General features: G+C 42.5%; 1 protein-coding gene across 3 annotated transcripts in view; it reads right to left on the bottom strand.

Moving 5' to 3' along the window:
• The window catches only part of PTPN3 (protein tyrosine phosphatase non-receptor type 3), a 182,705-nt gene that overhangs the window by 76,245 nt on the left and 79,382 nt on the right, over positions 1-27,078 (bottom strand). For all 3 annotated transcript variants that reach the window (XM_049896274.1, XM_049896275.1, XM_049896276.1), the window contains exons 3-9: positions 22,487-22,594; positions 22,368-22,410; positions 18,456-18,534; positions 11,476-11,520; positions 7,809-7,861; positions 2,614-2,734; positions 1,307-1,394 (exon numbers count right to left, since the gene is read on the bottom strand). In XM_049896274.1, coding sequence (XP_049752231.1) covers positions 1,307-1,394; positions 2,614-2,734; positions 7,809-7,861; positions 11,476-11,520; positions 18,456-18,534; positions 22,368-22,410; positions 22,487-22,594 — 537 coding nt within the window. The remainder of the gene's footprint in view (positions 1-1,306; positions 1,395-2,613; positions 2,735-7,808; positions 7,862-11,475; positions 11,521-18,455; positions 18,535-22,367; positions 22,411-22,486; positions 22,595-27,078) is intronic.

Consider the following 27,078-nt stretch of genomic DNA (forward strand, 5'->3'; position numbering starts at 1 on the left):
CTCTGTTTTGAGGCAAGTATAGACAGGTTAAGAACGTTCAGCATTTATTAAAAGCCTATGTGCTAGGCGTTGCCCCAGATAGTAAAGATACAGGAGAAAGATAAAGCAACTACTAAGAGCTGTTTGAAATCCTTTTGAGAAAAAGGTGAGTATAAGTAGAGGAATTTTAAAACAATTTCTATACTTGGGTTATTTGCATTCCTATTTCCCCAGTGAGATGTTTGAAATTATACAGAAGGGACATGGTTTGAGCCACTTAGAACTGCGGGTGAACCTTAGGTCTGCTACTTCCTAGCTGTGTTATTTTGGGCTCTGAGCCTCAATTTTTCCATTTGTACAATAGAGAATCCACCTCATAGGGTTTTTATCAGGCTAAAAGGAGAGAATATAAATGAAGTACCTAGACTAGGGCTTGGAATATGGTAGGTGTACAGTATAGTAAAACCTGCAACAGCCAGAACCTGTATAAGGCAGAAGCCTGTCAGAGAAGGAAAACTCAAATATTTTCTGCTAATAGAGAGTGATAGAAAAGTGGTACGACTGTCTCCTGTCAAAGGCAGAAAACCTGTGAGACCCAGAAAAATAAGGCAGCCCCGTTGAGTTCTCGCCCTCACAGGTTTCACTGTAAATGTTCATTCCCTTTCCCTCTCAAGAAATAGTAGGACAAATCATTTAAGAACAGCAATGTAAACATGGGAGTTAGAGAAAGGGGCCGAAGAAGACAGTGCTGATAAGAGTGAAAAGTCCAGAGAGCGTTTACTATTGGGCATTCAACTGAAATCACATGCTTAAAGCAAAATCAAATTTGCATGACGAAAAGCAGAGTTGCAGTTAAACAATATTAAGTAGGTGGGACAGGAGGACAAATAAACATGATATCAATATTTAGTACATAATAAGGAAATAAGTGAATGGCTTGGGTAGGCTGGAGACTCAGGTCTCAGAGCGTCTGGTTTTGTGGTCTTCAGTCTGTACCTCAACCCTGCAGCAGAGACAGTTATTGCTCACTGAATTTGCACACCCAACTCCACATTTCCCAGCCCCACCTGCAGAAGGCAGGGCTATGTGACTCATTCTGGCCAATGTGCTATAAGCAGAAGTGATGTGTGTCTCATCTGGGCTAAAGCATTTCAGAGCTGGTATGCAGCCTTCCATTTTCAGCATTACTTCACAAAACCTTCCAAATATCTAAAAAGGGTTTTGTTACACTAGAAAAGAAATAGTTTCATCAAAGAAAGTGTTCAGACTTTCGGAAATTAAAGTCAAAATAGAAATTCTGAACCCTAACTCATCAAGCATTCCCTACCCGTCCACTGTGTAGTTCCACGCCATAGAAGTCCAGGGTCCTCGCTATGTTGATATAGCAAGATTCTGCTTCTGATTGCTTTAGACCGCTGTAAAAGAGAAAATGCAGCATTCACCCAAAGAAAAGAAGAAATCAAACCCCAGTTTTTAAAAAATAAGAACCTAGAAAATTTAAAACATTTCTCTAAGATTATTAAATGCCTTGTGTTATTAACCTTAAAAAACAAACCCTCAATTCTACTAAACCGGATTTTTCTTCTTGCCCATTCAATTTGACTTCGTCAAGCCCTCTCATTTCTTTTCTAAATAATACTTCCATTTAGTGGGCTGTCAACATTCAATTATAGAAAGCTGTCACCTTTCAGAATTCCCTCCCCTTTTATTCCAGCTTGCTTAATTAATATGCAATCTTCTTTTTGCCCTTATCTGTTCTTTCAGCAGTGGCCTCAAACTTCCAAGTGTCACTGGTCCAGGTCTATTTTAGAACACTGACTTCTGCCAGAGGAGTAATTCTGGGAGAAAGGTTTGGCAGCATCTATTTAGAAGGTACATTGGTTGCTTGGCCTTTATTTTTTATGGCCTCCCCAAGAAGCATGAGGTCCCTTGAGAGCTGATCTTCGCGGTTGGCTGGCCCTTATTTAACCTGGACTGAACAGCTGCCCCTATAGGTTTGAGTAAAATGAGGAAAGAGAGGCCAGAATTGGGCATGTTTGTTGGAGTTGAGTTTAACCCGAGGCATGTGCTGAAGAGTGGTGCTACCTAATTGGAATTAAGGCAGTTTTCACTGACAGAACCCAGGGGAGGCTTGGAACTCACCCAGCCTAGCAGTATTTTATGTCTCTCTAGGGAGCAGTTCTACTCTGTAACACATGGGGTCACCGTGAGTGGGAACTACTCAACTGCAGTGGGTTTTTTGGCTTTGTCTATCTATTAAAAAAAAAAACAAAACAGATTAGTTTATTAAATATGGCAAACTGCTAAAAGATTTACCTAGTAGGGCCAATGTGTGGTGAAATCGGATTTCAAAATGGGCCACTTCCTTTAGAAATTAACTGATTTCAATGACATTCTAAGATGGAATGCGGCAACCATCACCCTAAACTCCTACTGTACTCTATACTCTATAGAAATGCTAGGTAGGCCAGCTATATCTGTCATAAGAACAGTTCAAAGCTTTAAAAACTCCCAGCATCTTGAAAGAGGATCCATGAGCAAAGAAGAGGCCGTATCAAACACAAGGCGATACACATTGTCTATAAATACCCAACCTAAGTTCCCAAAGTAGGCCACTCCGAGTCCCCCTCTCACCTGTGCTGCTCATGGAGAGATGCCACCTTTGATAAGAAGTCATCATTCTGGTATGGTATAAACTGATGATCAGAAAGATACCCTGAATGATGTATGGAAGCATTGTAGTCTCCAAAATGAGCTAAGAAGACAGAATTGGGGGGGGGGGGGAGGGGGTCATAATTAGGTTTGCCTTTCAGCATGATCTGTATTAACAAGCATCAAAAGCAAAAGCAAAACAGTAATTGAAAACACCCTTCTTCTAAGTTCTGCTTCACATGAACTGGAGCTTCTCATTAACTCCAGATCCTACAGTTACCCCCTGGACCTTTACCATGGGATAGGTACTCTCATACACATGATCCAGCCTGATTCTCACCTCGCCCAAGGCCTCACAGGGAGGAAAAGGGGCAAGGTTTGAACCTTGGTCCTACTCCATATCACACCTCTTCCACACTCTGTGGTTAGTACAGTGGTTTGTGCTCATGTTCTCAAGATAAATGGAAATAAGAAAACTCACCAGAAAAAACGCCACCCTCTGTATGCCAGACACTCTGTAGGCTCGCTCTCTATTGAGCCTGCACGTGCCTGGCATATAGTTCCTGCCCTCAAATAACTCACCCTGTAGAAACCAAGGATGTTCCAACACTGGATCCAGCTGCTCTAAAAAACGGATGTGGGCAGAAAGGGAGGTCATGCTGACCTTACTATTGTGGGCATCTTGACCTACCATCTGGGGCTCAGGGAGGTGTGGAAGAAAGGGGACCAGAGGCCACGGGGGGCTCAAGGGTCAGTTCTGGAGGGAGGGTTGGAGGAGGGCAGAAAGCCAAGTATCTAGGCAGGCGTGGTCAAGGTTAGACTAGAGGCCATGATGGCTAGCCAAAGGCGGCCAAGCCACAGAAGGAGATGTCAAGGTTATGTGATATGCGCACAGTGTGGCAAGTGAGTGTATATACAGTCGAGTACACAATAGTGCATTTGCTGTTGAGTGCCTAGTCGATTCTGACTCATAGCGATACTACATGACAGAGTAGAACTGCCCCATGGGGTTTCTTAGGCAGAAATCCTTACAGGAGCAGATCGTCAAGTCTTTTCTCCCATGGAGTCACTGGGCGAGTCTGAACTACTGACCTTTCGGTTAGCAGCTTAACCACTGTGATGTCAGGGCTCCTTACGGTGCATTTCTAGAAATAATTTGAATGCCCTAACACAGGATCCTCTGGAAAGAAAGCTCAAGAAAGACTTAGATCACCTAGTTCAAATCCCTCATTTTAAAGGGGAAGAAACTGAGTTCCAGGGAAGAGAAGGGACTTACCCCTATCAAAGAGACATTTTTTTTTTTTTACATTGCTCCAAAATGTTTTTTTTTTTTTTTTTAATTTTTATTAAGCTTCAAGTGAACATTTACCATTCCAATCAGTCTGTCACATGTAGGTTTACATACATCTTACTCCCTTCTCCCACTTGCTCTCCCCCTATTGAGTCAGCCCTTACAGTCTCTCGTTTCGTGCCAATTTTGCCATCTTCCCTCTCTATCTTCCCATCCCCCCTCCAGTCAAGAGTTGCCAACACACTCTCCAGTGTCCACCTGAGTTAATTAGCTCACTCTTCATCAGCATCTCTCTCCCCTCCACTGACCAGTCCTTTTCATGCCTGATGATTTGTCTTCGGGGATGGTTCCTGTCCTGTGCCATCAGAAGTTCTGAGGAGCATTGTCTCAAAGAGACATTTTTTAGCAGAGTCAAGACTGGAGTCCCAGCTAGTGCTCCTCTCACTCCACCAGCCTGCCAGCCAGGAAGGGGCCTTCGAGCTGCTGCTGGCCAATTGCTGATGACCATGGTCATGTCCCCAAAGGGCAAACAAATGCTGCAAGTGACTTTCCTGAGCCTCAAGGCAGAGTCCTATTAAATTTTACTCTGTTGGTTTCATTAGCTCATGAAGATCCTTCTGGATCTTAATTTGGTCATCCATTAGCTAAGAGCCCCAATGCCTGTGCCACACTGCAAACTCGAACAGCAAGGTTACCTCTCTAGTCACGTCATTGACAAATGTTTTGAACAACACACAACAAACGGATGAACCTCCCTGTAGGATGCTTTTTCTTTAAGAGCCCTAAGCAACTACTCTGTGCAAAGCCCTGTACCTACCACTAGAGGGAAACAAAGTTAAAGTCACATACAACATTTGGAAAGCAGAGGGGCATTTCCACATGGATTCAGTTACATCATCCCATTTGATGCTTATTATAACCCAGTGATAGGCATTGCTTTTATCCCCTTTAAACAGATAATTGAGACTCAAAGAAGGGACTTGCCCATTGTGGCTCCAATGCTAATTTGGAGCCAAGATTCTGATCCCAGAGCCCATACTCCTGTGTGCTATGCCACTTGCCCTCAACTCCCTGACTTAGTTTTCCTATTTGTGAGGAAGGTGACACATGCAAATGCTAATTACAGCAGGAAGAAAATGAAATTAGTGCTTATATGGGGGGAATATCTTGTCTTTTAAGTTCCATGCATTCTTCTAGCTGGTAATCTTTATGTTTTGCAGCAAGGGATGTCCCAAGTCTCCAAATGTGGGGCATTTCAAGCTGTCAGGCTGTTGTACTGGGAAAGCCTTTTACCTGTAGTTCATCCAACTCCAACTGGTCCTTAGAGGCTCTTCTCCAGAGGTCATCCCAAGGAAGCTTTTCTGGACTTCCTCCCCTCTCACCCAAAAGCAGGATGGAATGGCATCCTCTGTGCTCATCCACACTGCTAGCACTACAGGCTGGTCCATGCCTGCCTGCCTCCCTCCTGCCCTCCCGGGCTGTAGACTCCTTAAGGAGAGCAGCCTGCTTCACCAACCTGTGCATCCTGAGGCTGCTGCAGTTCCAGCACACAGCAGAGGCTCAGAGAACATTTATGGCATAAACATATACTTTCAAAAACTTTTTTCTTTGAGCCTCATAAATCCTTGACAGGCCACCAGCAATCTCTCACCATCATGTCTTTTCAGGTATTTTACCTATACGTCACTTTACCTTGTATCTAATTAGAAAATGTACTTCTGTACACTCATCACCGGTAGAATTTATCTTCATATTAGACATCTCTCTTGGGACAATTTAGCAGTATGTTTTATCAGATAAAATTTAGGCATACTCTTTCACCTAGCAATTTCTTATCTAAAAATTGATCTTCTAGAAATGCATGCATAGAAGAATGTAATGAGTATATTTTGTCTTTTAAGTTCCAGGTATTCTTCTAGCATATATATCCTTTGGTATCTGCAGGGGATTGGTTCCAGGACCCGCTGCGGGTACCAGAATCTGAGGATGCTCAAGTCCCTTACATGGTGTAGTATTTGCATATAACCTATGCATATCCTCTTGTGTACTTTAAATCATCTCTAGATTACTTATAATACCTAATACAATGTAAATGCAATGTAAATAGCTCTTATACTGTATCGTTTAGGGAATAATGATAAGAAAAAAGTTTTTTTTTCCCCTGAATATTTTTGATCTGAGGTTGGTTGACTCCATGGATGTGGAACCCGCAGATAGATGGCCAACTGTATATATTTACTGAGGGTGGAGGAACAAAGAATTTATGCTTAAAACAGCTTGCATGACAACTCATTATTTCATTAGCATGACCCTCGTACTAATATTTCCACTGAAGTCAGTTTCACTTTTTAGGCACTTAAAACTTTCTTTAGCCCTGGTTCTATCAGTCCTTTGCAGAGGGGAACCTGACTAGTGAGGCTTGGGATAGGATTTTTCATTTGGTTCTTAAATTTTACTCTAAATGGAGTCTATTATTTACAGTAAGCAGTTTAGACAATCTTCTGGGCAGATGTGAAAATACACTTAAGAGTGAACACTTGCCAAGAGTCAGGCACTGTTCTAAGAGCTTTACATCTGTTTCCTCATTTCATTTCCACTGCAGCACTATGTAGTAAAAAAAAATGTAGTAGACACTGCTATTATCCCCACTTTACAGGTGAAGAAGTGGAAGCCTAGAAAGGCTCAAGGTTATGCAGTGCCCAGAGTAAGGTGAGTAGTTCAGTTAGCACTTGCTCTAAGACCTGCCTATCTTGCTCCCTTAACTCCCTACCATGTAGTTGGTCAAGAGGGTAATAGGTCAAGATAGTTTCAGGCTTAATGGAAGGTAGAAGGGCCTTCTTAAATTTTGTTACTACACAGCTCTACACAAGTACTGTGTTCTGGCACCACACAGCTAACTACTAACTGATACTTCACTTCCCATCTGACTATGTACCCTTTTCATCTTGTACACCCAGCATCTACCACACAGCTTTACAGGGAATATGTGCTCAGTGAAGCTTTGCTAACTGATGAGTGAATCTCTACTCCTGCTTCAAGGGCCTCGATGGAAAATTCCATCTGGATTTTTTATCCAATATTGTAGCCACTAGCAACATGTGGCTACTGAACACTTGAAATGTAGCTAGACCAAACTGAGATGTGCTGTAAGTGTAAACTCCAGATTGGTTTTCAGAGGCTTAGTATGGGGAAAAAAGAATATAAAATGCCTTGTTAATAATTTTTTATATTGATTACAAGTTAAAATGGTAATATTTTGAATGTAATGGGTTAAATAAAAAAATTTTTTAATTTCCCTTTTTATTTTTTTAATGTGGCTACTAGAAGACTTAAAATTATATACGTGGCTCAAATTATATTCCTATTGGTTAGTGTTGCTATGGATCAGTATATAATCAACTAGCTATCATGAAACTCTAACAATAAGTTTCTGAGACTCCAACAGTGTTTTAGAGTGGCATAAAGCAAGCAGCAGGAGTGACTTTGAGCAAATCCTTAACCTAGCTGGACCTCAGTTTCTATGTCTGTAAGAGGTGACTGGTAGAAATATTTTGCCCCCTGTGGTTCTCACGGAGATTAAATCCAATAACATGGGCAGAGGATCTGGAAAATGTAATGTATGGTATGTATCTGTTGTCTAATGGGCTCCCGTAGGAGAAAATACCCCCACAGCTCATCCACTCCTTTGCCCTTAACCACATTACTTAATCCAACAGGCCCCTGACCTAGAGGACAATGTAAGTCAGGGTAAAAGTAGGAGTTGCTGCTCAACAGGATTCCTGGGGAAGAGGTGAAAGGACATGGTCAAACAGGAGAGAAAGTGACTTTCTTAATACATTGGTCAGAACGATCTGTCCACCCGTGAAACACTCCCTTCATGACTTACATTGTACTGCATAGGATGCTAGAACCACTGCTGAGTTAAGAGGGCAGATTAACCTGTTAGGAGAAAAACATATTAGGAGAGTCACAAGAAACAGCAATAGCCTGAAATACTCATAGATTATGGATAACATGTCTTTATTTTCTTGGATTAACCATTAAAAAAAAAAAAATGACTCATAACAAAGTCAATTTTATGACACAAATCAATTTCAAATAGTAAAGATGATCTGGAGGGGAGATGAGAGGGCAAAGCGGGGGGGTCAGAAGCTGGCCGTATGGACATGAAAATAGAGAGTGGAGGGAAGGAGCGGGCTGTCTCATTAGGGGGACAGCAACTAGGAGAATACAGCAATGTGTATATAAATTTTTATATGAGAGACTGGCTTGATTTGTAAACTTTCACGTAAAGCACAATAAAAATTAAAAAAGAGTAAAGATGAATGTAACACTAAAGGCTTTTAAAAATAAAAAGAAAACTTTTTCATGTTTAAAGTATTATATTTTATTACAAATACCCATGGAGCTAAAGGTCTAATGTTGACCAGAGTTTTGGTCAAGAAAGGTCAAGCACATGTAACTATGAAGAAAAGTGAGATAGGTGTATATTAAGGTCGGCGAGCAACCTTCATCTCTCTCCAGTAAAGACATGAGGCTTTTTTGTAGGGCTGAGTAAATTCCTGGGTTCTGCTGACGCTGAGTTCAATGGTCTACTTCTCTCAGTTTTCTTGCCACCCACTAGAAATCAAAGGACTCAAGGTTGGACTTGTTCTCTTTCTTTCCTCTTAAAATCACTGTCCTTTCAGACCCCATTTCTGCCAGTGATTCTACCTTATCATATTTGGAATCCTTCTAATTGCTCACTTTTCTCCACTCGGCCATCCATTACCTGGTCTGCCCAGGGGCTCTGCCAATAGACCTGGAGCAATAGATCATTGCTCCGTGGAGCAATGTGGTGGGAAAAGTCTGACCAGGAGCAGCAGGGATGAGGGCTTGCAGGGTGGGGAGGAGTCTGAGAAAGCAGGTATTATTAACAGTTAACACTGGAGGCACTAAGATTTTTAAAAGCATTCTTTCCAGCAACCCAGTGGGAAGTGGAGAACACATGCTGTTTCCATGGCAGCCCGTGAAGTTCCTAAGATGTGAGTCACCCCACCTCTATGACTAATGTGTTAGGCTGGCCAGGGGTTCTCTTTCCTGTCCACTGTTCCGTGTGCTGGTCCTGAAGGTGCATTTGAAGGAAACTTTGCCTAATATAGGTACCCGCCTTTCCTTACGTAACTCCGTGTTCCAGCTAGAACTTCTAAATGATCTCTTCAAGTGTACGGACACATCCCAGGGATACTCACTACCTGTAGTTCATGTGGAGACCCACAGTGTCCATGTGGAAAGCAGGCAAGAAACTTGAAGCATATTAGCCATTCTTTCTCCTACCAAGATGGACTCCAGTTAAATCTAAGCTAGTGTCCTTCCTAGAGGAAAGCAGGTGAATGGGACTTGGGAACAACTCAGGAAAGAGGCTAAGGAGGTCCAGTCTAGCTGGAAGAAACAATTCTATGAGTAAGTTAGAAAGCAAGCACTTCCAAAGGAATGGTGGTGAGAATATTGTTAGAAGGTGGCCATACTGAAAAAGACTGAAAGCCTGTATTCTATTCTCAACATGGCCACAAACAGGCTACGTGTTCCTAGACAGACCCCTTTCTTTTCTGTCAAGTGAGGGCCTTGAACTAGATTACTTCTGGGGGCCTGTTTAGATATGAAGGAGATGATGTGTTGGAATGTGCTGACAATTCCAACAGTCAGTGGATGAGTCCAGACACCCAGGAGAGATGCTAACTATGCTTAACCCTGTCAAGAGATCCACAGCCACAAATGGCCAGACACCGCCCTGACACACACCTGAGAAGCGTTTGGTAGTGGGAGACCCTCTCCTCGAGGTGGTGAGGGCCAGCTGCAGACCTAACAGGGAATGCCAGGGATCTAAGCCAGGACATGGCCTCCAACAGATTTCTATTGATTCACACAGAAAGAACAGGGGATATTTCATCTGGAGAAGAGAAAAATGGAGATGACCAATTGCCAGAACTTGGAGAGCTGGAGTGAAAGTTCTTAGAGGATAGCGGCCATGTTTTATTTGACTAGCGTTGTACCTGTCTCCTAACAGATGCTTCTCAAATATTTGTGGAAAAAATGTTTCTATTGCTGCAGAGAACAGCCTGGACCCAAGAGGTAGGGAGGTAATTTCAACCTGGAGTTACCCAAAAATGTAATAATGCTGCCTCTGAAAGGGTGAGCTCCCCATCACTGGAGGTGGTCAAGCAGAGGCCCAAAGGCCTGTCCGTTACGCTAGAGAAGGGATTCATTCCTACTTAGAGAGGATGACCTAAGTTACAAAAATTCTGTATTTCTATGACCACTGAACAGTCAGCAGGTTCTGATGATCTTTTCAAGACATCTCCTGTTTTAACCATTCCCCCACCCCCATCCTCACCGCCATGCCCCAAGCTCTGACCCTGAGGGTCCACAACATCTCCTCAAGGGCCACCCACCTCCAGTCTTCCTTCTGGACACTGATGCTATCTTTGTAGATGCTGCTCTGGCCACATTCCTACTGCTTAAAAACTTTCAACAGCTCTCTGCCTGCACGATGCAGGCTCTATGTTTAAATGAGAGCCCTCTATTCCCCTGCAAGTCTAAATGACCACTAACCCTCAACATGTGGTTTCCAATTAGGACTGTAGCAGGGCTCTGAAAACGTGTCTTCTCACTGCCCAGGGAATCCTACCTCCTCCCCTCCTCTCTACTAACCCCAATTCTGACTCATGACAACTCTACAAAGACTTGTCCAAATGTTCCAGCCCACACTGGTATTGCCTTCTTCTCAAATCTTGTGACAACTGTGGTCTCTGCTGCCCATACTGGTTTTAATTGTTTCCTAATTTTTTTAATTACTTCATGGGCTTCTATCTCATATCCTAGCTGGACTGCAAACTCCCTCATGCCATAGTAGATAGGAGGCCTCCAAATAGCCTTACTAGAACTAAACTGACAGGAGCAAAGCCGGGTCAGGACAATATGTTGTGCTTGTTTTCCACCAGCTTTCCTGCTGAATTTTCTTCCCTTGGAAAAAACAAAGGGTTTGGAGGAGGTAGCTCTGGGATGGATCCCTGGTTTGGAACTTCTTATCCCTTACTGGGCTATTCTCAGACACTTTTCAGCCACTGAGATGGTCCTGATACACAAGTGCTGAATCATAGCCAGATGCTCATGTCTTTGAGCAAAAAGCTTCCAGAGAGAAAATGAATCACCCAAGCACTAAGGCACTCAGAAGTGGACCTAAATTAGGCCTGATCTGCCTTCCTGAATGAAGCCCATTTTATACTCTGGGTCCCTCCCTCCCTTTCAGATTTCTCAGGTCTCTTCCAGAAAGATAACTGCACCTTTTGTAATAAAACTGAAATACCTTGAAATGAACTTTATCAAACCTTAGCCTCTCTCAACGAAGTCAGAGTTAAAAACAGATGTCCAAGTCTAATGTACAGGATGCTGCTTTCAACATCCATTCTTTGCAGATTTAATATTGTTACCAGGATGCATGCTCATTTGATTAAAACTGGAAATTTTGCTAGTCTGGCAACCCACAGGAAAGAAAAATTCAAAATTCTCATTACCTTCCTTCACAGATATCCATCTTCAGTTGCAAGAAATACAAATGCCTGTAGAACAATTGTTTTTGTTAATTCATATCCAAACTGAAATAAACACAATTTGATAAGGGTAAGACCTGTACATCTGAAAAACCAAACACAGAAATGCATGTTTGTCTAACACATCGGGGTCTCTTTGGCACAATGCAGAGCCGCCCCTTCTGTAACAATCACTTGTGTTGCTGCCTTAACTCTTGAGTGGGTGGTGGGGACAATTTCCAGCCAGCCTCAGCCCAGCACGTGCTCTCATGGGACAGGTGAACTCTGGGAGAGGGTGGAAGCAACATGCCACCAATGGGCTGCTGCTGCCAGGGACCCGTCTGCCCTTGGTCTGGGCCATTCTAATTAACTCAGGGAGCCACAAGCACCGGGGCCCATGTGCCTTCTGCATGAGCAGCCCCCACACACTGATGAGGCACTGTTGGGAACAACGTGCCGGCATTTGCGCACCCACTGCCCCTCTGTGTGAAGCTGCCAAGAGAAGGAGGGTCTGCGAAGACATCTCCTTGGCTGGGGTGCAAACACCCAGTTCGGTTTTTTCCTTTGTCCCAGGAACTGTGGGTGCTCAATAAAAAGCATAAACATCGGTAAACTAAAATGCTGCCAGGACCTCCAAGCTGAGGTGCCTCTGTGAGGTGCCAGCAGATGAAACTTCAAAACCAGGACTTGTCTTGTGGGCAGCAAGTAGGCGCAGGCCCCTCAGCCTGTAGGTCTGCTCCTCTGTCAGCAGATGGGCCGAAAAGGCCATGAGCAGTGCGGTGCTGGTCATGAGTCCCCTGGAGAGATTTATATTTAGGCATGTGGCACACATGTGATACTTGGCCATTAGCCCCCACTCTTCTTGAAACCCAGGTTCAAATGGGACACACATTCCAGTGTCTGGCCAAGATGACAAAAGGGAAACCTCCTGAAACATAATATATACTTAGCAGAAGTGCTCAGGGGCAAGAAAGAGATAATTTTGGCAATTTAAACCAGTTAGTCTTATCATTCCTTTAAAATGTACACATTTCAAGGTCAAGGTGCTGGCTTTTTGTAACAAATGCTTCATATAGTATTTCCACCTCCTATCTGTACACTTCTTAGGCAGTGTGCATGGTACTTCCTAACATATCACCTTATTTCAGCCTCATAAAACCCCTGTGAGGTAGATGGCACCATGCCCATTTTATAGATGAGGAAACTAAAGCTTGGAGGGGTTACGTGAGATCGGCTGTGTCTTATTTTAACCTAGACACCTGTGCTATGAAAAAATCTGACCGCTACAAATTACTTATACATTTAATGACTAAAAAGCTTAGGATCAATTTCATAACTCTGATATTATAACTTCGGTTATAATTATCATTGACTACCCACAATGTGTTAACACCCAGAATTGAGAGACAGCGTATCATACTGTCAATGAATACATCAGTGAATTGCTGATTCACACCTATTTGGTAATGGAATCTATCTTTTCCACCTAGGAGAACATAATTAGTTTGTTTTTATGTTTATCTAACTTGACATTCAACTGGAGTTAAGCATTCTTTCCTCCTACAGTGCTACTAAGAAAAAGTAGAGAAGGGAGAGAGTTATAATCCAATGGTAAGCCTGGGCTTCATCGACAAGTCTGGATAATCAGTGTATCTTCCTAGAGATATACATGAGAACATGACCCTAGGGACCACCATTCACCGAATGCTACCTACCTTGCCATATATTCAGCACAGTTTATGAGTCAACCTCATAAGGTCATACCCAAAGAAATTGGAATGGTAGAACATGACCCAAACTTAGGAGACTTCCTAGGACTCTCTGAGAAGTCTAGTTTGAGACTGCCAGGTAAATGAAATTCTGACTGTTTAAAATGGTCTAAATTTATCTGAAACAGCAGTTGTGGAGGCTCACAATGAAGTAAGAAGACATTTATTTAACAACCAGAATAAAGGAAAGTTATTTAGAAGACATACTTGGCATGCCTTACTTCAAAATGTAAAGATCACTCCAGGAGTATACTCCCTTCATGACCACAGTTTCAGAAAAAAGCAATGTCTCCCTGCGTAGATCCTTAAAAAGTAAACAAAAACAGCAACAGCAAAATACCACTTTTGTATGCCTTGTCTGACTCTTGAGAGCTAAATCTCATCAAAAAGGGAATTTACTTTTGGGCAGACTAAAAAGCTAGGGCTTAATAAGATACTCTTCACCAGGAATACAGGTAAAATCCTTCATTTAAATTAAAGAGAGATGTGTGAATTAATGGTGGAAGCTTGGCCTAGCATAAGAAAAAAATCTGGCTGTCTTGGTGGTCCATGAACTCTGTAGGGGTCATTGAGATGGGAAATGTCATGACTCCTGTGCATTAAGAGAAGGCTGGAACCCAAATCCCAAGGGGTAACAGCTATATTCCACACTGAAGTTACCACCTATATTAATATTGAGGTTTGCAAAGACTCAAAAAAGAAACTAGTCTACAGAATCAATAGTCTACATGAACAACATCATCACCTACCTTGAGAACAGAAGAACTAGATGGTACCCAGCTACCACTACTGACTGTTCCGACGAGGGACTCTATGTATAGACAATCCCAGACAGAATGGGAGAAAAAATGTAGAACAAAACTCAAATTTCTAAAAACAGACCAGACTTACTGCACCAATAGAGAGTAGATGAACCCCTGAGACTGTTGCCCTGAGATATTCTTTAAACTTGGAATTCAGACTACTCCCAAAGGTCACCTTTCAGCCAAATGACAGACTGGCCCATAAAATAATATCACCCGTGAGTACTGTGCTCCTCAAAATAACCGCTAAAGCCAAATGGTAAACATTTACTCTAGACCAAAGATGAGAAGGCAAGGTGGGGGAGGGGTAGGCAGGGAAGCTAGAATAATGGAAACAGCTCGACCAAAATGGAAATAACGAGAATACCGATATATTGTGAAGAATGTAACCAATGTCACTGAACAAAATTGTTAAATGAGAACCTGTGTAAACTTTCACCAAAAGCACAATATTTTTAAAAATATATTGGTGTTTGGGCGTGTCATTTCTGAATTAGTACATTTTAGGAGGCACATGGACAAACTGAATTTTATTTAGGATTTAGGTAAGAACTCTGCTAGAGAATTCTTCCTCCTTTTAAGGCAAAATCTGCCTCTCTGAATCGTTCACCCACTGGTCATAATCCTACTACCGAGTACGTCTACCTCCTCTTTCCCCATGACTGTCCTTTGGACATCTGAGGGCAGTGTTTGTTTCTTCCTGAGTCTTCTCCACCCTGAACACCTACATTTCCTCAACTGTCCCCCAAATGACAAAGAAGCTCGGCAGGAAGAAGATTTACGTCAGCTCCAGAAAGAAGTGAGCTTCCTTCCCATGAGATATGGAAGTGGATGGCCAATGACCAAGAGGGGTCCTGCAGGGGGGACTTCTGAGTTAGGCTAGCCCTAGCAATCTCTCTACTGAAGTTCTTTCACTGCAGAGCTCTAACATGCCTTTTGTGGCCCAGTGAGTGCCCAAACCTGTGCCTCTAACAAATATGGAGGAGGCAGGGTGATGTGTGACAATTGCTGGCTTAGGCAGTGCAATTCACACTTGGGGTTGAAACCCATTCACCAAAACCAAATCTGTTGCTGTCAAGTCAATTCCGACTCAGCAACCCTGCAGGACAGAGCAGAACTGCCCCATAGACTTTCCAAGGAGCACCTGGTGGATTCAAACTGCCAACCTTTTGATTAGCAGCCATAGCACTCAACCACTATGCCACCAGGGTTTTCTGGAACCCATGAGATGGCAGCAAAATCAATTCCATGAGCTATAACAGGCATTAAATATATATATGTGTGTGTATATATATATATATATATATATATATATATATATATATATATAAAACTTCAGAGTGTTTTGTACTTACTGTTTTAGGAAACTTTTGTTTCAGTAACTTTACATGTATCTGTGTACTACTATAAAGCAAAATTTTTTACTGTTGGGTTATAATTAAAAAAAAACACTGGTTAAGACTACACATACACACATGCGTGTGTGTGTGTGTGTGTGTGTGTGTACAGTCCCCCCTTGGTATCCAAGGAGGATTGGTTTTAGGACCCCCCCCCTCAGATACCAAAATCTGAGGATGTGCAAGTCTCTTACGTAAAACGGTGTAGTATTTGCATATATATCCCCTTGTATAAATCATCTCTAGATTACTTATAATATCTAATGTAAATGCTGTGTAAATAGTTGTTATACTATATTGTTTAAGGAATAATGATAAGACTCAATTTTAACAAAGTTCAAACAGAGGGCTGGAGAGAGACTGAGGATTTGTGAAATGGTGGGAGGCTATAGCAGGGTATGACTACACATCATTTCATGTGTGCAGATTCATTGTGCTCAGCCTGTGGCAAATTCAAGTTTTGCTTTTCGGAACTTTTTTTTTCCCCAAATACTTTCAAGCTGCGGTTGGTTGAATCCAGGGATGCAGAACCCACGATAAGGAGGGCCGACTGTATATACACATGTACATTATATCTATTTGTGTATGTATGTATAGGAAACCAGACTGTATATACACACATACATTATATCTGTGTGCGTATGTATGTATAGGAAAGGAGGTGTAGTAGTTAAGTACTACAGCTGCTAACCAACAGGTCGGCAGTTCCAATCTGCCAGGTGCTCCTTGGAAACTCTATGGGGCAGTTCTACTCTGTCTTAAGGGTTGCTCTGAGTCCGAATCAACTTGACGGCAGTGGGTTTGGTTGGTTTTTGGTATGTATGTATATGTATCTATGCACACATATGTTTGTATGTGTTGTGTGTGTGTATATATACAGTCGTGTGCTGCATAACATCTGTTCAGGCAACATCTGACCACATATTCGTCCATGGTCTCGTAAGTTCAGAGATCTTGATCAGAGAAGAGGGCATAGGAGATGTAACTGGACGAAGCCAGGAGGGAGCTGCCACCTTTGTGCCTTGGGCCACCTTATGCTTGGAGAACGTATCCTGGACTTACCCCTTATCTTCAGACCTCATCCTTAGCAGACTGGGCCTGCAGGGCTGTCTGGGCCTCCAAAGGGGCTGATGCCTTCCTGAGTGCCCCAGGTCCTTGCCTAAAAGCCCAGTCCTTGGGCTCCACCAACTCAGACCAGGTTACAGGCAACGACCAGGGCCTGAACAACAGTGAGCAGAACTCCAGGCCCTCCCTGTCCCTTGGTAAGGAACACTCTTGCTATCTCAAAGTTGCCATAAGAAAATAATATAGTGTTTATACAATGTACAAATCACATAATGTCCCACTTCACAGAACGTATCGTGAATGTTAAGCAGTACATGATGTGTCACATGTACACATCATATATGTGTGTACACAAACACACACACAATCCCTGGTGTCGCAGTGGTTAAGTGCTTGGTCACTAACTGCAGGTTCAGCAGTTGGAACACACCTGGCACTCCAAAGGAGAAAGATGTGGCATTCTGCTTCCGTAAAGATTTATAGCCTTGGAAACCCTATGGGGCAGGTTCCACTCTGTCCTATAGGGTTGCTATGAGTCAGAATCAACTCAGTGGCAACAGGTTTGGGTTTGGTACACACATACTACACACACACACAAAATCCACCATGCCATCATTTAAGCATCCCTTGAGCAGAACTTGGTATTTAGTAATGCCCTGGGAAAACCTCGGCAGGGCCATATTGAACACATTCATATGGATTATGCCACCAACTTTGTGACCAGTGGCATGTAAACTGACCTACAGTATTGAACATTCCCATACTACTCCTCAGACCACCAACATTAAAGAAAAAAAAAAGTTGTGGGAAAAACAAAAAGCACAATGTGTACCTCCACATAGTTACTCACTGAGTCATGCAAGACATTTCTTGTGGTGGCTTAAAACTTAACTTGATGGTAACCCAAAAAAAAAAAAAAAAAGAGTCAAATCTCCAGTATCTGCTATTTTAGAGGAAAGAGGTACACAAAGAGGCCAAAACAGAGTTATAGACTAATGTTTGGCTTTTAAATATGTGAGTACCATTAAAAAAAAAAAAAAGCCAGCACTCTGAGTTAATATTGCCTCACCCCAGTAAGCATATACCGTAATAGGATTCAGTAATCCTGAACACTGTTGCTTTTTTGTGATACATAGTTTCAAATCAAGATAAATAAATGACTCAATAACAACAGGGTTTAAAGCTGCCAGGGGGGAGAGAAAATAGAGACTCAGTTGAGTTCGCATAGTCTGCGTTTTAAAGCAACAACTTCCCTCTGTCCTCCCCCTGCATTCCAGATACCCTGTTCCCCACCCAGAAAACCCACATGCCAGTACAAAACAGGGCCAGGATAGACTCCAGGCCCTTGGGGGTAAACAGCTCTTATCACAGCCCTCTGCCTCTTATCTGGCTCACCTGGTTCCTGACACCTGCTCAATCACCAGGGAGAGGAGCTGGGCAGCCTGCTTTCCTTTCTAGCTCCTACAAAGTGGAGATCTCATAGAACATTCTAAGTAGAGACTTCTTGTTATCCTAAACAGCCTCAGTTCTAGCCTTTACAGATACTGTGCCATTGGATCTGTGGATGACTGTTTTACAAATTCATCTTCCAACCCCTGCTTATGTTAGTAGAAAATGACTTTGTATTCTTGAGCACAGTGTCTGCCAATGTGTAGGGGGGTCCGGTAGGTGGAACGAGGTAACGGAGGCGGGAGAAGGTAGATGTGGGTGTGCTGGGAATTGTACCAAATCAGGTGAGAAGTAGGTCCAAGACTGAAAACGAAGTAGCCAATTCAAATTTCATTATGGTGTACCTACAATTTTTACTTGGATCCTAACCGGTGCAGTTACACCCAAACATATTTGGCCACAGTTATAAAATGAAGAGTACATTTTTAGTGGTTATTAATTTTTATATACTAAATAGAAAACTTAAAAAAAAATGTTATTACCTGGTTTGTTCTTGCTGCAGTGTGTTGGGATCAGGTATAAAAAATCTTACTCGAAAATGCAGGGTACAGGGGAAACCTCCTACAACATTTTTCAAAAACAAATTAAATTTTCCCTTTAAAAAAATAAAAGTATGTAAGTTGCCACTCTTCCATAAGTAATGCATTTTTCACTAGACCACAGCTTTTTTCCAGCATAAAAGGACTAATTTCAAATAAGGCGTGCAAGTGAATTGATTGTTTCCAGCATCTCCAAGTCTACAAAAAGTAAAATATTTATGCAACATCAACTATTACATGTTTAACACAACACAGGTTGTGTTCAAACAATGCACACCATTGTCTGTATTAGGAATGGAAAAAAATTCTTAAATCGCATACCGTACAAAATACATACAAAAATAACTAAGAATAGCTTATATTTATGTAGTGATTTACAGTTTTCAAACATTTTCATGTACGTTCTTGAATTTAAACACTACGAGTAGGCTAGGCTGCTATCGACAGTACTGTTTTACACATGAGTGACCAGGCTTAAAGACATAAGTGACTTGCCTTAGGCCACATGGCTAATGACAAAACCAGAATTTCAGGACACCAAGGCCTCATTTCACCATCGTTTTTATACTGGGGAATATTTCATGCTTTTAATGCAAAGCAAATCCCAAAAACGATTAATATACTAGGGAGTGTTACACAATCATCATACTCAAATATGGCTTTATGCGGCAACACCAAGAGCCAGTGCACTTGTGTAGATAAAATCAGTCCATTTCTTTTCCTAGATATGGCAACAGGAGAAAATCAGATTGCGCTGCTGAGATCCTGGGCTCGTCTTCACATCAGTTTTCTTGCTCTCTTAAACTCAGTCCTTTACCACCCTGCTCTCCTCACTGCACCGCCCCGCCCCGCCCAGTCACTTACCTCCCCATCTCCTCCTCTACCTTAGTTCATCTCTTTAGTATTTCTCATCTTTATCTCTGACTGTGCGCAAAGAATCTCTCGTGTTGCGTGTGAGTGCTGGCAGGGGCACTTTAACTGTGAGCAGGATGACCACTGCACATCAGTGAACAGCTAAGTTACCCCCCCCACCCCCCACCCTGGGATGCCCTTTCATCATCCACCTTGCCCCTTCTGTGACTTGTCATCTTTGTGTCTCAGGCATGGCCTCTTCTGTGAAGCCTTTCGTATCCTCCTCTTTGCGTCCAGAGCATCCTATCATATGGGGAGTTTTCTCAGAGAGCTTTCCCTGTCCTGGTCTGTGGCCCTACAGTTGGCTGTGAGCTCCTGGATCCCCAGGCCCCAGCCCTGTACCTTGACAGAAAAGTCTGGGCAGGAGTGAGTGAAAATGCCTGTCATGCCTTGTGTGCATTCATTCCTCTGTGAATCACATGGGGGCAGGTATTTATCTCCACAATGGCTCTGTGACTCCCTGTGGGTGTTTCTGAGTGCTGAAGGACACACCTACTCATGGGAGGTAAGAACTCTGGGGACCTTGCTGCAGGTGAGGGCAGCAGTGGGAGAGAAAGAGAAGTCACTCCTAGGATCATAAGCAGTGGCTACCTGTCTCTACTCCTTCCCACCTGGAGGCTGGGGCAGGTGAAGGAATGTGGCATTACATGAATGTAAACTTGTGCGCACAAATCCACCTGCCACTCACCCCTCAATCATTCACTGGCCACATCCTGTGTGTTGGGCACTGTGAGGGATCAGAGAATAACATGGCAAGGGCCCTAACCACAAGGAACTTAAGGGAGATAAAGGGAATCATGTGGAATGAGGGAGAGTGTTCAGAGCCATGAAGCAGATAGTGACAAATGTAAGCAGGTATAGACGAGTCATGGCTTCTAGCAGGAGAGGAGATGGGATATGAGCAGGCTTGAGGAACAGTAAGATTTGGATATAGGGAAAACCCCCCAAAAAAACCAAACCCATTGCCATCCAGTCAGTTCTGACTCAGCGACCCTACAGGATAGAGTAGAACTGCCCTGCAGGGGTTCCAAGGCCGTAATCTTTATGGGAACAGACTGACACATCTTTATCCTGTGGAGTGGCTGGTGGGTTTGAACTGCCGACCTTTTGGCTAGCAGCTGACTGCTTAACCACTGCGCCACCAGAGATCCTCTGGATACAAGGAAAGGAGAAGGAAAAGCATTCCAAACAGAGGGAAAAGACTGAGTGGAGGCACAGAAGAGTGTGTGCAGCTCTGCAGATGAACCAGACTTGTCTGGGGCGTAAGGTGAGTAAAGGAGAATAACAAAGCCCGTGTTGGAAAACCAGGCTGAGACTGGGTCTGAGTGGACGGCAGGGTATGGTGTGGCTTGACCTGTCACCTAACTGGGCGTTCACCTGCAGCACTGGGAACCCACTGGTGACTGATGAGCTGTATTTTAAGGTTAATCTTTTACAGTCAGTACTCATTATTCATGGATTTTGTATTTGAGACTTTATCTACTTGCAAGCATTTATTTGTAACCCCCAAATCAATACTTGTGGCCCCTTTGAGATCATTTGTGGACATGCTTAAAGTGGCAAAAAGTTTGAGTTGCTTGAAATGCACCTTAACTACTGAGGTTGAACAAGGAGATGCTCTACCTTGTTTCAGTTCTTGTAAACAAATATCCTTTTGTGGTCTATGTAGTGTCATGCTTTTTGCATTTTTGTGCTTTCTGTTGGTGATTTGGCTGTTTTAAATGGCAAAGTGCTGTACAGTGTTCCTAAGTATACAAAGGCTGCAGTGTGCTTTATGGAGAAAACACCAGTGTGTTAGATGAGCTTCACTGTTAATGAATTCAGTGTTCAATGTTAACAAATCAACAATACACGTGAAATAAGAAATCTTTAAACAAGAGAACCTTGAGGGAACAAGAGAGCAGTGGGATGCAGACCTCAAATTCTCGTGAAAAGACTAGACTTAATGGTCTGACTGAGACTAGGCAGACCCTGGAGGTCATGGTCCCCAGACCTGTCAGCCCATGACAGGAACCATTCCTAAAGCCAACTCTTCAGACAGGGATTGGACTGGACTATAGAACAGAAAATGATACTGGTGAGGAGTGAGCTTCTTGGCTCAAAGTAGACACATGAGACTATGTGGGCAGCTTCTGTCTGGAGGGGAGATAAGAAGGCAGCAGGGGGCAGAAGCTGGCTGAATGGACACGGAAATAGAGGGTGGAGAGAAGGAGTGTGCTGTCTCATTAGAGAGAAAGCAGTTAGGAGTATATAGCAAGGTGTATATACATTTTTGTATGAGACTGACTTGATTTGTAAACTTCCACTTAAAGCACAATAAAAATTAAAAAAAGAAAAAAGGTATCTTTAAGCAGAAATACACATAAAACAAGATTATGTATTGATCAATTGATGCAAATGTTGTGACCAGAGGCTCACAGGAATCTAACTCAGTGTTTTGTGACAACTTTATAGAACAAATACCTTAGATAATGATAAGGAGAATGGACTGTATATCTATGATACCATGTACCTAATGGTTTGGTTTTCAGTGAATGTAACTGTGTTGTGGGAAAGGGGTAGGGAGGGGAGTGTGTGCGTGTGTATGTCTCTGCTATGGACTGGAAAAAGCCATCTTCCTTTCCTTTTCTACGTTGTAAAAATAAATTTGGGTTCCCTTTTTTTTTTTTTTTTTAAGTCTTAGCTACCTAGTCTCTCCCTTCCCTCTCTTGCCCACAGCTGATAAGCAGCCCTGAGGGCTGATCTGGAGCTCTCTGCTAATTCAGAAGTCAGACTGGTAGCAGTCAGCTCACTCACGCTGGTAGCAGTCAGCTCACTCACGCCTCCTGGACCACCTGGAGTCCAGGTACCAGATGTTCCAGACAAGCTGATGGTCAGAGGAGAGAAACGGACCATGATACCTTCACAGCTAATGGTCAGTGGGAATGAGAAGATCACACCAACCTTTTAATTGTTTCCTGATGGGTTTGCTTGATTCAAGCCATCTCTGTTGAGTAAGAAAACATAAGATATAAAACCAAGCCATGCAGAAGTCCTGTACATCTTAACAGGATGGCACTTACAGCAGAGTCCGCCGAGTCGTCGCCATGTTGCAAACCAAAATATTCCTTTTCTGTTAAACCCAGGTAGTTATATACCATATCCAAAAGAACTTGACCTGTATCTTGTTTCTAGGGGGAAAAAAAATTACCAAGTGAGCAAATTATTTAGAATTAATTAAGAACTGATGGTGAAAATGTCTTTATTGCAGGCAAAAAGGAGTTTAAAATATTCAGAGAGATTTTATGTATACACATTTTTCACAATAAGAAAATCTTTAATTTCAGGAAGTCACACAATACATAAGGGAATTGGGCTAAGAAAAATTACCTAAATATGACTGAAGACAATTAGAGTTTTATTTAATTTTCTAAGATTTCTTCCTTCCCCTTAGCTGAGATTCCCCAGGGCTGATGTCTAAACTGGAAACGCCAGCCATCCTAACTACAGTAAACTCTCTGTGACCTGCCCATGGATTATCCACAGCAAAATGCTAATCCCAGGTCAGGTCCTGTTGCCTCTTTCGCCTGAAGGAGCCACAGAAGTGTACACAGGGAAGGGAAACTACTAACAGCATAAATGAAGGTGGCTGAGAATACCCAAACGCCATCCAAAATACCCTCAGAGTGACTTGGCACGAGTCACCCTGTGGGCTTAACTGCTTTACTCACATCTGAAGTGAGAAGCCACTTCAACACATCACTTCCAGACCAGGACTCAGGCCTTTGACATTCAGTATTGATGAAGCAGGCACAGTGGGGATATGGGCACCGAGCTACAATATGTCCCCCTTTCCTATTCTCTCTGAGGGGCTAGTCACAGAACCAGAGACTGCACCACCCTGTGGTGAACTCTGTGAAGCACAGAAGGCACAGAGACTGCACACACGGTCAGCTCCACCTAGGGACAGCAGAAGCACCCCCCTACCTGGGCCTGGAAGGATGCCCCCACCCCTCCGTGTCCACAAGCTGAGAAAGGGCATTTCAGGCAGATGGCCCAGCACACACAAAGGCACAGGGGTGGACAACAGTGCAGCCCATTTGGGAAACTGCAAATTCTCCACTCACGAGCAGACTTCTCAGGAACCCTTTGAACCCAACAACCATTTAACTTAAGGATAATATGAGTCAGAAATAGATTATAGAACAGGCAAAGGTAGCTTTTTCTGAGAGTCTGTGAGCTGATAATGTACCTGCAAATAGGTCACAGTGATGGGAATGAGGACAATGAGATCATTGTCAGCCCCCCTACTGCACAGCCACTTCTTTGGGCAGCCTCACTATTATTTGAAGTGTAGGAACATGAGACCAACCCATCTCCTGAACATGCCTCCTGTGCCACCTGAGGGCCCCTGAACCTACTGCTTCCTCTACTTGCAACACCATCCATCACAAGAGAACCCTGATGGGTGTGCGATGACCTGGTGCACAGGTTCTAACACCAGCCCCCCAATTATGAGATACTCTTGGTGCTTCAAAGAGCTATCTGCTCCCCTTGTTGAAATTATTTATGTATGACTTTCTTTTCAACTGTTCTCTAAGTTTATTCATTCAACATATGGCTGTGTGGGACTGTCCAGGGTTTTTTAACTGTTGTAAAAATATATATAACACATTTGCCAATTCAGTGTTCTTCACGTGTACAATTTAGTGACACCATTACATTAATCATGTTGTGCAGCCATCACCAAAATCCGTTCCCAAACTTTGTTATTTATATACAATTTTATATTACATTTAACACATATTAATAAAAACTATAATTTATTGACCGTCTACAAGGAGTCAGACATAATACTAAGTGCACTTTTTACATGTGGCCTCTAATCTTTGAAGCAACATTGCAAAGTAATTATCACCATCCCCTTTTGCAGATGTGTAAATAGAGGCACTAAGAAACTACTTGCCTTGCTCGGTCAGCTGATGGATGGCCTGACTGCCTGACTTAGATCCGCTCTACACTGTATCTCTCTCCTCTGAAGTGCGTACATAATTCATTCATTTCAGGCAGTGATTCTGCTGAACTCATCCAGTTCTCAAAAGGAACTGAAATACAATTTCTCATGGAAGCCAGACTTTCTGGAGCCATAGAGGCTGGGTGAATCCCAGAAACTGTTGCCCCGAGGTAATCTTTAAATCTTAAATCAAAAATATCCCCCAAAGTCTTCTTTAAGCAATAGTTTAGTTTAATTAGGAAAGAAAATCTGCTTTCCTTCTGACCTGGAACTGAAGGCATTCCCAGAGACTACCTTTCAGCCAAATAATAGGCCCATAAAATAAACAATAACATCCGAGAGGAACATGTTGCTCAGAACAATCAATTATATGAGATCTAAAGGACAACATTTGCCCAAAAGAAAAGATGAGAACGCAGGAAGGGGTAGAAAAACCAGACCAAAGGAAACGGCGAACCCAGGGCAGAAATGGGAGAGTGCTGACACATTGTGGGGAACGCACCCAATGTTATGGAACACTTTAATTACAAACTATCGAATGGAAAACCAATTTGCTCTGTAAATTTTCACCTAAAGCCGAATAAAAAATTAAAAGAAAAAGAAAGTCTACCTTGAGCACTGTGTTCTTTTAAAGAACTATCTATGGAAGAAAAAATAGGGACAACGCTAGGAGCCCTAATACATGGCATAAACAGTATATAAAACATTACTAACAATGCAAAGAGAAACTAGGTAACTGGGAGCTCCTAAAAAACACCTATGCTCATCCAAAGACTTCACCAAAAGAGTAAAAAAATTACCTACACATTGGGAAAAAGTTTTTAGCTATGATATTTCTAATCAGCATCTAATCTCTAAAATCTATATGATACTGCAAAAACTCAAATACAAAAAGACAAATAACCCAATTAAAAAATGGGCAAAGGATATGAACAGGCACTTCACTAAAGAAGACATTTAGGTAGCTAACAGATACATGAGGAAATGCTCCTGATCATTAGCCATTAGAGAAATGCAAATCAAGATTACAATAAGATTCCATCTAACCCCAACGAGGCTGGCATTAATCCAAAAAACACAAAATAATCAATGTTGGAGAGGTTGTGGGGAGACTGGAACACTTATACACTGCTGGTGGGAATGTAAAATGGTACAGCCACTTTGGAAATCGATTTCGTGCTTCCTTAAAAAGCTAGGAATAGAACTACCATATAATCCAGCAATCCCACTCCTTGGAATATATCCTAGAGAAATAAGAGCCTTGACACAAACAGATATATGCATACCCATGTTCACTGCAGCATTGTTTACAACAGCAAAAAATGGAAGCAACCAAGGTGCCCATTAACAGATGAATGGATAAATAAATTATGGTATATTCACACAATGGAATACTACGCATTGATAAAGAACAATGATGAATCTGTGAAACATTTCTAATATGGAGGAATCTGAAAGGTATTATGCTGAGTGAAATTTGTCAGTTGCAAAAGGACAAATATTGTTTGAGACCACTATTATAAAAAATATTATAAGAACTCGAAAAATAGTTTAAACAGAGAAGAAAATATTCTTTGATGGTTATGAGAATGGGGAGAGGGAGGGAGAGAGGTTTTCACTAACTAGATAGTAGATAAGAACTATTTTAGGTGAAGGGACAGACAACACACAATACAGGAGAGGTCAGCACAACTGGACTAAACCAAAAGCAAAGAAGTTTCCTCGATAAACTGAATGCTTCGAAGGCCAGAGTAGCAGGGGCGGGGGTTTGGGGACCATGGTTTCAGGGGACACCTAAGTCAATTGGAATAATAAAGTCTATTAAAACAATCTGCATCCTACTTTGGAGAGTGGCGTCTGGGGTCTTAAACGCTAGCAAGCAGCCATCTAAGATGCATCAATTGGTCTCAACCCACCTGGAGCAAAGGAAAATGAACACCAAAGACACAATTATGAGCCCAAGAGACAGAAAGGGCCACATAAACCAGACTACATCAGCCTGAGACCAGAACTAGATGGTGCCCGGCTACAACTGATAACTGCCCTGACAGGGAACACAACAGAGAACCCCTGAGGGAGCAGGAGAGCAGTGGGATGCAGACCTCAAATTCTTATAAAAAAGACCTGGCTTAATGGTCTGACTGAGACTAGAAGAACCCCAGAGGTCACGGTCCCCAGGCCTTCTGTTAGCCCAAGACAGGAACCATTCCCAAAGCCAACCCTTCAGACGGGGGTTGGACTGGACTATGGGATAGAAAATGATACTGGTGAAGAGTGAGCTTCTTGGATCAAGTAGACACATGAGACTTTGTGGGCAGCTCCTGTCTGGAGAGGAGATGAGAGGGCAGAGGGGATCAGAAGCTGGCTGAATGGACACGAAAATAAAGAGTGGAGGGAAGGAGTGTGCTGTGTCATTACAAGGTGAGCAACTAGGAGTACGTAGCAAGGTGTATGTAAGTTTTTATATGAGAGACTGACTTGGTTTCTAAACTTAAAGCACAATAAAAATTAAAATATATATATATGGGATCAAAATAACAATAGCAACTCAGAAAGATTAGATAAGAAACTCAGGGGCTGTGAGTTCCTGATAATGGTCGAAGAATAACTTCGAAAAAGGGTGAGAATGGCTGCACTACTTGAAGAATGTAATCAATATCA

Source organism: Elephas maximus, chromosome 9, assembly GCF_024166365.1.
Source record: "Elephas maximus indicus isolate mEleMax1 chromosome 9, mEleMax1 primary haplotype, whole genome shotgun sequence".
Lineage (NCBI taxonomy): Eukaryota > Metazoa > Chordata > Mammalia > Proboscidea > Elephantidae > Elephas > Elephas maximus.